The sequence below is a fragment of the Palaemon carinicauda genome, chromosome 1 (genome assembly GCF_036898095.1).
Source record: "Palaemon carinicauda isolate YSFRI2023 chromosome 1, ASM3689809v2, whole genome shotgun sequence".
Classification (NCBI taxonomy): domain Eukaryota; kingdom Metazoa; phylum Arthropoda; class Malacostraca; order Decapoda; family Palaemonidae; genus Palaemon; species Palaemon carinicauda.
In genome coordinates this window covers 240,207,437-240,218,234 of record NC_090725.1, presented here as the reverse complement: position 1 = coordinate 240,218,234, position 10,798 = coordinate 240,207,437, and the positions used below count along the sequence as shown (strand labels likewise).

General features: G+C 39.4%; 1 protein-coding gene across 4 annotated transcripts in view; it reads right to left on the bottom strand.

Annotated features, from left to right (window-relative positions):
* LOC137654543 (probable cationic amino acid transporter) overlaps nucleotides 1–10,798 on the bottom strand; it is an 837,555-nt gene that overhangs the window by 128,616 nt on the left and 698,141 nt on the right. For all 4 annotated transcript variants that reach the window (XM_068388280.1, XM_068388287.1, XM_068388273.1 and 1 more), the window contains exon 6: nucleotides 7,937–8,118. In XM_068388280.1, coding sequence (XP_068244381.1) covers nucleotides 7,937–8,118 — 182 coding nt within the window. The remainder of the gene's footprint in view (nucleotides 1–7,936; nucleotides 8,119–10,798) is intronic.

The following is a 10,798-nucleotide window of genomic DNA, read 5'->3' as shown; positions in this document are numbered from 1 at the left end:
GTTTCACAGAACTGTATCCAATAATAATGCATGTAATATTCCCATATTAGTATCGTATTCATAATTAAAAACATAGCGAATTATAATCTCATGCTTTGTTTATATTCAAATCAGCAGAAAAACACTGCGTAGTCTGCCGTCAACCTCAATTTTCAGATCAAATAACTCTTATTATTAAGACATGCTACCGAAGGATATTTTATATTTACTAAAAAGAAAATAAATATTAATTGATCTATCATTTCCCAATTACAATACTAATTTCAATAGTTTTATTTGAAATACTTCTCTCATAGTCTTTTTACTTATACTGTGAGTTGAATCACATAACATTAACCGGAGTTTCATTCATGTTGCCAATGCAAGATATTTTATAGTTTTTAGCTCTGTGGTACTTGATTATGAATCTAGGAAATTATTTATTACGGCTCCGTCACTGAGTATTTAATACAGACTTTGCAAAGAAACAAAGATTTCATTTTACAGAGAGAGAGAGAGAGAGAGAGAGAGAGAGAGAGAGAGAGAGAGAGAGAGAGAGAGAGAGAGAGAGAGAGAGCGTATGTAGATGTACGGCTTGGCGATGTTTTCTCGTGATGTATAGTATTTTCTTATGTACAGTAAAGTAAACCATTCCATATTCTAAATCAAATTTATTAACTCTTAAACTGTATATTTTACCCAGCAGTACATTATGGTACTACTGTAATTTCCAAACAAATATTTCGGTAGTATCATATATTTCGGTAGTGTACACTATGATATCAGAAATGGATCACATAAATTTAGATGCAATCCATTTCTGATGACATAGTGTACATCGTAATTGACAGTAGGCTATTTCATAATTTGTTTTACCCAATATTTACAGTAAAATGTAATGTATTTGATTACATTGTGTGTGTTTTGTGTAATGTAGATGTACGAGAGAGAGAGAGAGAGAGAGAGAGAGAGAGAGAGAGAGAGAGAGAGAGAGAGAGAGAGGTTTTCTGCCATACTGACATTAATAAGAGAGAAAGAACTAATACTGTAAAGAATTATAAATGTATTATATGAAAACTATAGATTATAACACATCGGTGCTTATGTAATACAGCACTACATTAATAATAAAATTAGTAGATGTTTTGAGTAAGTTAAGAAACAGTATACAGTACGCAATACTCCTTGTTACCGATTCATAATGTGCATCAGCTGATCTGCTCACGGCACCCAAAATACTTATTGATAAAATACACCAGAAATTTAGAACAAAAGTACATTAATGTTTTACACGAGAAAATCTGCAATCAATTGCAGGAGAGTTAACCGAGACAGCATCAATCACAGAAAAAAACGGATTTTGACATAGGATAGATCTATTTTTGGGTGTGATAGCCATGTCGTTCTGATGGAAGTTCCTCATTGCCAGCTTCTCCTGGGGATATTTCTGAGATTGATATATAGTCATATCTCTCCTCACGAAACAATCTGATTACGAAATTTTCACGCTGCGAAACGAGATGCAAATATTTTCATCACACGCATCGCGAAAAATGCCTCATGTTAAGAAAATTGATTTGCCAGCTAGGCCAAGAATAAAAGTCACCTATTACAAAAAAAAAAAAAATGAAAATGGGTTTACACAATAGAAAATGTAGCTTTAGTCTATAGTAGTGGTAACGAAATTACTATTGTACTGTATGTGTTGTATTATTTTCCATTTATTATTACATTGTTCTGAAAATTACCTGATTTATAGGTATTAAGTTAGTGTAGGTATACTGAATGGTTCAAATGTATTTGGCTGTAGAGTATTTCATTGTGGTTATATTGTTGCTTTATTATAAGATTTAATGTGGTGTTTTGTAGGGTTTGGAAAAAATTAGGTGTTTTACCTGTGAATGTGACTCACAACACGAAAATATCATGTTACGAAAGCCACTCCAAAACGAATAGTGTATGTTCCCCGCAAACCTACAAGAACTCAAACAGAGAATCACTGCCACATTGGAGACTGTTGCCCAAGACATGCTAGAGCATGTTTGGGAGGAGCTGGACAGTGGACTACCGACTTGACGCGTGACGTGTCTCAAGCGGTGCGCATTTTGAACATTTGTGAAATCGTTCATGGAATCCTCAGGCCTTTGAATATCTCATTCAGATTTGGAGGAATAAATGTTATGATGTTCAGCATTAAACCTGTTTACTTTCATTATCCTTGATCATATAGTTTCTATGATATTTACATCTCAAATGATATCAAATTTTTAAATACCCTGTCCTTTCTCTTGCCTTGTGGTAGAGAGAGCGTGTGTGACTTTAGATTCCAGTGAAGCCATAGCTACTGGAATTCTTGAGCTGGAGATAGCGTGGACTTTCCGAAGTTGATCTGAAAGTCTGGAGACTGTAGGGATTTTATGACTTCTTGAGCTGTCCGAAGACACTGACTTCGTTGCAGCCCTGACCAGCCAGTCGTCTAGGTACATTATCACCTGGAGGCCTCTGTACCGTAATTGTTGGATGATGACCTTGACTTGCTTTGTGAAAATCCTTGGAGCTATATTGAGCCCGAAGGCCATGACTCTGAATACGTAGGCCTTTCTTGCCAGTCTGAAACCAAGGTAGGAGGGGGAAGCGCCGACCTATCAGAAGATACCAAAAGGTGTCTATAAGATCTACGGAGACAGTGTAGGGGCCCTGGGGTAGTAGGGTCCATATTTGCCAGATACTCAGCATCTAGAACTTGTCATTCAGAATTAATTTATTTAGTGGGGACAAGTCCAGATCCTTGCTTGTCTATGTACGATATCACTGTAGTGTTGTCGCTCATCAGCACTACGGAGTGCCCTCAAAGGAGCTGATGAAATTTTTTGAGGGTGAGAAATGTTGCCCTCATTCCAGGAGGTTTATTATGTGGCACTGTCGCCTGAATTCGGACCAAAGTCCGAATGCTGTGCGGATCGACAAGTGAGCAAACTCCCCCCCTTTCTTTTGATGCATCCGTAAAAAGCAACAAACCTGGGGGAGGAGAGAGAAGGTAATCCCCTGAGCAGATTGGTGTTTTCCAGCCACTACTCAGGTCTCTTTTCTGCTCTAGAAAGTTCGGTGGGTCAAAGTGCTAAGACCAAAAAGTGGAACTGTCGAAGGATGATCAATCGATCCTGAGACCGACTGCTTCACCACCTGGACAGGGTCAAGGAGCCAGGGGGTGTCTTGAGAACAAGACTGTTCCCAATTAAACACCACGAGCCTGTTTCCTTGGCTTAGGTGGACTGCCAAGGAAAAGGAAGGGCACGAGAGGATATCGCCTTGTGCCCTGCCTTGTGTTTGACTTCTTTAAGGAAGTGGACACTATCCACGTGTCTGACAGAGATCTGCCTGTGAAGGAGAAGCTACTTTCCCTGCAAAGGAGCTGTTCCTATTGTAAATTAGACTGACTGCGAGGAGTGTGTTGGTGAGGCGAAAGCTAATAGGGGGTGCTTATGCGCGCATCATCCTCAACTCAGCCAGGTCTAAGGTATAGACAAACTGTGTGCGTCTGTCTTCCTGCGCATGCTCACAAGGTGGAACTCGCCTTTATTCTAGACAATGCTTCTTGTGTGAGCGAGTCTCGATGAGAACTCTCGCCCAAAAGAGCACATGTGTAGCAGAAGTGAGGCGCGCATCTTCGTCAGGCAGACGAGTTTGCTTGCGCACCTCGCTAGGTGGTAGGGTGCACCATGCTGCGCAATCGTCTGCTATATTCCAGACAGTGCGCTACCTCAAAGGAATCTGACAGTCAGATGTAGGGTCAGAGGAGGGTGAGAGAGCGTGAACGGAATGGTATATCCTTCTTTAAGAACAGAGACCAACCAAGGTTCAGCCCCGTGAAGTATCCAACTCTGCCATTAAAATAACGGGTGACCTAGATTGCATGCAGACCTCCAATAGGCGATGGAGCTTCCCCATCTCCTGCAGAAGCCTGGTGGGTAGCATTATGCGCTCCTACAGAAGACAGCATTCAGTTGTAAAAGGCTATTAAGGCTGCAGGAGACGGGTTGTACCAACAACTTATCTGCGAGGAAAATAAAAATTTTCCCCTTCGATTTACGGAAAATGGGATGGGCTCTGGGCTAACTGGTCAGCAAATTATCCCGTAAAGGTAGCCAACACTTCCCATGGATTGTGACTGTTGTTCCCCGGCAAGAGTTGGCGAGTTCCCCAAGAGACTGAGAGATTGCCTAGCAAGTAAACGTCTAAAATTGATTGATGTCCAGACGTGAAACAAGTTGCAAGCGTCTGTTACGTGGGGGGGGGGGAATTCTGTCCTCTAACTACCTTCAATCCAGTGGGAGTCGGACTGGTATGTAATTGGTAATACCAGGGTACCCAGGACTCCCAAGAGAAAGATGGGATTTCAGTGAGTCTCCTTAGCGATTGGTCAGGCAAGAGACAGGTCGTAACCATATTCAAAAGGCAAGATGAAGACGTATCTTAAATCTATTGCTGGACAGGTAATGTATGCCTAAGTCCATCTACAAACCAGTAACACAGACCGGAGAGGCGGGACAAATATACAGGTGTGTCCCGAGTGATTTGTTGCATCCAGAACTCTTGAAAATCGCTGGTAAACGTTCGCAATCGCCCGGGAACAGATTTGTTTATGCGAAGTTTCGTAGTCTAAGTATTTTAGATACTGAGACAGCTGATCAGAAAATTAGGAAGGAACTGCTTGTAATAAAGGAAAAGTCTACTTGAGGGTAACCTCTTATGTCTGGTTACGGGAAGGTAGGAGGGTAATGCATGACCTGACTTCACATAAGGAATACAACCATTGAAATTAATGATTTATCAGAACAGAGTTCTAATTGTATGATGGTACATAGTCCTTGTCAGCAAAAAAGATCACTTGCCCGCATGCGGTTGCGCAAGCGTAACTCCTTTTCCTCCAGCTAAGTGTTTGAAAACAAGCCTGAACCTGAATGATTGCAGGAATAACGTATGTGCAATGAATAGCAACATTACTGCCCAAAAGAAATTGATCATTGATTAGCTGTAGCATTGCAAACATGTTCATGAGCAAGTGTGCACCCACAAAGCATACATGCAGCTAGCACAGCGATCAGGCCTACATCAGTATTAAATGTTTGCCTGTCTGCCTTATGGGTGGAACAAGTGATCTCGTAAGTGAATACTTGCTTGCTTTCGTTTGCAAACATAAGCAGAAGCTGACACTATCCTGTTAGGGGTAGAGGCTTGCAAAAAATAACCTTGCAAGGGTATGTTTTACAAGCCAGTTGTGCGAATGCTCCAAGAGCTCTCCATTCCGTAGGGAAACAAGCCCGAGAAAGTAACCCCGAAGTATTATGTTTCACAAAACTCAGGATCATATGAGACTCCTCGTACCCAGGGGCTCAATGATGGCATACGGCGCCCACAAGCGATCGGCAGTAAACTGTATTTGTGGCAATAAACCTGAGCATTAGCAAGTACTGGCAAGGAGAGAATTGACTTACCTGTAAGGATGGATACAGGTAATGTGAGTAAGTGTATGCTACCAAAGCAACGTGCACTTGAGGCAGCAGTAAGCTAAAGCTCTGCACGCTACCAAAGTAGAGCATATTTGAGGCAACAGTAGACTGATGCTCTGAGTGCTATCAAAGTAGCGCACTGGCGAGTAGGGTTTCACAAACTCACAATGAGTACTAAGGTAAGCAACCAGGGCTGCTCATATGCCTTCATCAGGCAGAAGAACTTGCCAACACACCTAGCTAGAGCTCAGTGGATGTGTGCACAATACTGTGCATAACCTCTCTGTGAAACTCAGGTCTTTGCAAAATAGCCTACTCATGCTCATCCTAACCCCCCCCCCGTGGGCTGGTGAGTAGCCTTATGCTGGACTTGAAGACCAGCAGTTTCTCCCTTATAAGAGGGTAAAATCATGGGGCACAGTTCCTGAATAGCTTGGCCTAACATGTAGGAAATAACTACGAACAATTATAGCCTACAAGTAGTTTCTCCCTCGCATGAGGTGGAAACCATGAGGCACAGGGCCCAAAGGACCTCACAAAGCCCTAAGATCTTTGTTGTGCCCAAAAGCATGATCTCGGCAATAACCCCAAAGAGTTGAAGCCTACAAAACTCGTCAATGGGAAAGGCAGCAACCGCAAGCGGTCGGCAGTTATCACCATCTGCGGCAGACCCAATAGGGGAGTTGCAAACGAGACTCATTTTGTACCCTGAGGGTACAGTGGCTAAGCTAAGAAGGGCTTTGCTAAAAAAAAACAAGGGCAAGGCATGGACGAATCCAATTCCCACATGAGGAATCCCCCGAGAGGGGAAACCACCCAGGTGAAGGCCGTCTCACGCAGGCGGGCAAAGTGACTAATTCTTGTTGTCGCTGTCAGCATTTCACCCTGCAGGCGAAAAGATTGTTGCCCAGTCAACGAGCTGAGTTAAAGTTGAAGTTCAACATCAAGTGCACCCTGCAAAACATAACTGAAGCTCGTTTCTAGGTGATCCCGAACCCCAACTGAACAAAGGTGAGCAGAAGTAGCAGCAGATCGACAGTAAACAAACACTCTTGGAACCATTCCTTAGCAGGGAGATCCAAAAGCCCCAAAGGAAGTTAGGAGTTTTCTCAAGTCTGCAGTCACAATCTCTTAGAAAAAGGACTTTTTAAACTTATAGGCAAGTTGCTTTTAATCATAATTTGGTTAAAAGGTTTTGATGAGAGAACAAGACTATGTCTTTACCGAGCTGAAATAAAAAATGACATTAGTTTACTAGTGCTTGTGTGAGCGTAGGTGGCTGGTTTATCCTCGCTATCCCCCTCCATAAACTAGCGGAGAGTAGTAACACCTCGCAAAAACTTTAACATTTGGTTTCCGCTATCGCTGTAATAATACTCCTATGTAAAGAGCGTAAGGCTTGTATCTAGTGCCGGGACAATTATTAATTACCTGAATGAATACTACTTTTATTTTAACTCCTCATCCAAACCAACTTGATATACGTTCCAACGTGTGGTACACATATATTTCTCAATCGTCAATGTGATCCTTCTCTAGCCATAAACCTCAAACTTTTTCATGTTAGCCCGCTCTGGTTATCCATACCCATGTCTGTACTGCTTAGAGAAAAACACATATTTGCCCAGTTTGTATATGCGATACATTTTTTACCATTAGCCTAGCCAGAGTTTTCCCCTTTTTTTGCTTCTAATTTATCTCCATAACAGTTCAAAATCCCATTTGTCACTAAGGCTACAGAAATGAGTTACCAGCTATACTCCAGCAAAAGCCTGTTAATTCACCAAAACTTGTTCCATTTTGCAATCCTGGTAATTTATAGTGACTTTTTGTTCAATTAGATAAACATTAATCAATTCAACCCTAAATAAACCTGTGCTTCATCTCTGGTGAAATTTTTTCTTTGCTTATTCCAATTTCAATCACATCTTCTCAGTACAACCCTTCTATCCGTTTAGCATTTCTAAACCTTTCTTATTCTGCGGGTAAAACAATGTCATTTACATACAACAGACTCCAAGGACTACATTTGCAGAATCCACTTGTATGACACACTAAACAGTAAAGGTTTTAACTCTTATTCTTCATGGTCACCAACCTCAATTTCAAACTTTCATTATATACCCTCACTATAGTCACGGTAAGTCCTTCACTGATGTAGTATTATGCAATAGTCGCCTGCTCAACAAGCTTTTGGGTACCCTTCATGTTCATAAAAAATATTCCAAGTATCTACTATAGAACATATTTGATTAGATTAGGCTATAGTTTTTTATCCATAGGAAGATCGAGGGATGAGTGTTGCCGAAAGGACAAGACCCTAAGGCTGAGCTTAATGACAGGTACCATAAAAAGTATCCTTACTGAACTACAATCATATCATTGGCTAGAAGTTCAATAAATAATGCACTGCAATTAAAGATAATATATATGAAACGTTTACTTACGCATTCCCTGTCATAAGGGTAAGGACAATGCCTAGTGCGAAGAAAGCCAGGAAAGTGACTCCCATGGAAACGGAGATGGCTAAGGGCAAAGCTCGTTGAGGACGGCGGTGAACTTTCACTCGAACACCTGTCTCGTAAAAGCTGCTATAGACAACCATGCAAATAGCGGCGCCTGCTAGAAGCTGAAAGAGAAGCAACTGTTTACTTTCACTAATTTCTATAAATAAAATTGTTAAGTATATAATAATTATCATACCATTCATGACTATGTACAATAGCAGTAAAAGTATCAAAATCTTAATATAATGTAGAAGCTGGTCTCCAGTCCGTGATGAAATTGGGCTCTTCCTGCTATACTAGTCTGAGAGCCCATGACCCAAAAATATGGTTCCATGCTCTGAACAATTATGACCTACCCAATGTTGTACATTGGTCCTAGGTGGTTAGTGCCAGGGTGGCAGCGGAGCTCTCGTAGTGTACCATACCTCAAAAACTCTCACCCACAATTTAGCATGGATATACAAACTTGCAAGAGGACAGAATCCCACAGACTGTAATTATCTGTATGAACAAATATTTATAGCATATTTCTGTTTTTTGGCACAACCTCCATCCAAAACAGCAACCACAAGTCAGGCATCTTTATTGAGTTATCCTTCTACAGACTTCTGAACAGCGATAGGGTAAATGACAAAAATTGTTGGATTCATATTGACATTTTCTAATTTTTGCCTTTTGATAACACATTACAAAGTATTAAGAAGCATTTTTTAAATGTATTCTATACGGGACCATCATAGGCTACTGTGAATGCTTTCTAAAAAATGTGTTTGTAGTGTACAATAAGTTCATGGTAAAATGTACAAATAGGTTATGAGGATTCATTTTCTATAGTGATATATACCTTTAAATAGGTAACATAGTATATTCATATTTGATACAGAATTTCCTGCACTTTGTATATTTATTAAACAATACGAAGGATAAAGGATATGTACTGTATATAGCAGTACATTTGTTCCAGTGGCAATTACAAGTACCATATAGTATTGTGAAACATATAGCATAAATATATGTAACTTGAGTTAACTTAGCTATTAATAAAAAGAATACAGAATAACGTTCATGCTGAGCTGTATCATGTTTGAAATGCTTGGAGAAACAGCTACTATTGATGTGGATTTAATGCATATAGGTTGAATATCTTGTGGTGCTGATTAACTTGACATTTCATTCCCATTGGTAAAATGTAATCATTAAATGATGACAAGAGTTCAGTATTTATAAAAACTTTCTAATACCTGATGAAGCTTTAGTACAGTAAATAAGTAAGAATGCATTTTTCATAAGATATTTAGAATGATGTTTTACTCAAATAAGGACCATAACTGCAGTAAATTTTTGCATAGAAGATGATTAAAACTTTCCAAAGCATCCCATTAAATGCTTCTTTGTTCTTTTCTTGTGTTTCAGTAAATATTATCATTAATCTATATCTTTTTAGATACTATCTTCACTTATCTTGGCAATCCAATTACAAACCAAGTGGTGAATATCCAACCAATGATATATACTATCATTGGTCATTTTTTGTTGCAACAAGGCTAAAACCAGCTGAAATGAAAGTACGATAATTTCACTTAAAAGACCCTTTTGTATTGAGGGGAAGGGAGATTTTCATATGTAATACAGATTATACAGGTCACAGACTTTTTTTTTAGAAAGCATTCATATTTGCCTATGATGGCATTACAGAAAATACATTTAAAAGTGCTTATTAATACTCTGTAAAGAGCCATCAAAAGGCAAAAATTAGAAAATATCAATATACGGCCGACGACTTTTGTCAGTTACTGTACCCCTGTTCCGAAGCCTGTGGAAAGGTAACTCAAAAAAGATGCCTGACCTGCGGTTGCTGTTTTAAATGGAGGTAGTACCAAAGAACAGGTACATGGTTAAAATATTTGTTCATACAGATAATTACAGTCTGGTGTGATGCTATCCTCTTTGTTAGTTTGTATATGCATGCTAATTAGTGACAAGAGTTTTTATGGGATTAGTGTTGGAAAATGGCCTGTTGTACCTTATGGCCCACATAGAGAGCTCCACTGCCATCCTGTTGCTAGCCACCAAGGACATATTTGTTAACAGCGTGAAGTAAACGAACTCAGTGTCGACTCTTGAACTATACGGGTGTATGCTTTTTTTTCAGTTTACTTTCCAAAGGCTTGTAACGTTAATAACTCTTAAGATTTTAATTTCTATAAGAGTCCCCTTGAAGATTTCTTGAAAACATATAACACACCAGTGGTCAAATATACATAAATATGTATGTTTTAAAATATTTAGATTGGGAAAATGTAGAAATTAATATCAATTGGGAATGCCTGTACAACTTAAGATTTGCAGATGACAGTTCTGTTTAGTGATTCACGGGAGGAATTGTAAAAGATAATAGAATATTTGAATAGATAAAGCATAAATGTAGGACTGATAATGAATAGGAGTATAACTAAGATAATATTCAATGAAAACATCAAGAGACAACTAATAAGGGTTATGGACGAGCCTCTAGAAATAGTAAATGAATACACATACTTAGGGCAGATAGCAAGTGTCTCCCAAGGACTTGAGGCAACCATTAAAAGAACGGTAAGAGTGGGATGGAGATTTTTTGGTAAACAAAATGAGATTATGAAAAATAAAATGCCACTTCCTTTAAAAAAAAAGTATTTAATCATATGATTCTACTAGTTATAGCTTATGCATCAGAAACTTGGAGCCTTACCAAAGCCTTGGAACATAAGCTAGTTACAACTCAAAGAGCTATGGAATAAATAATGATGGGATTAATACGGAGAC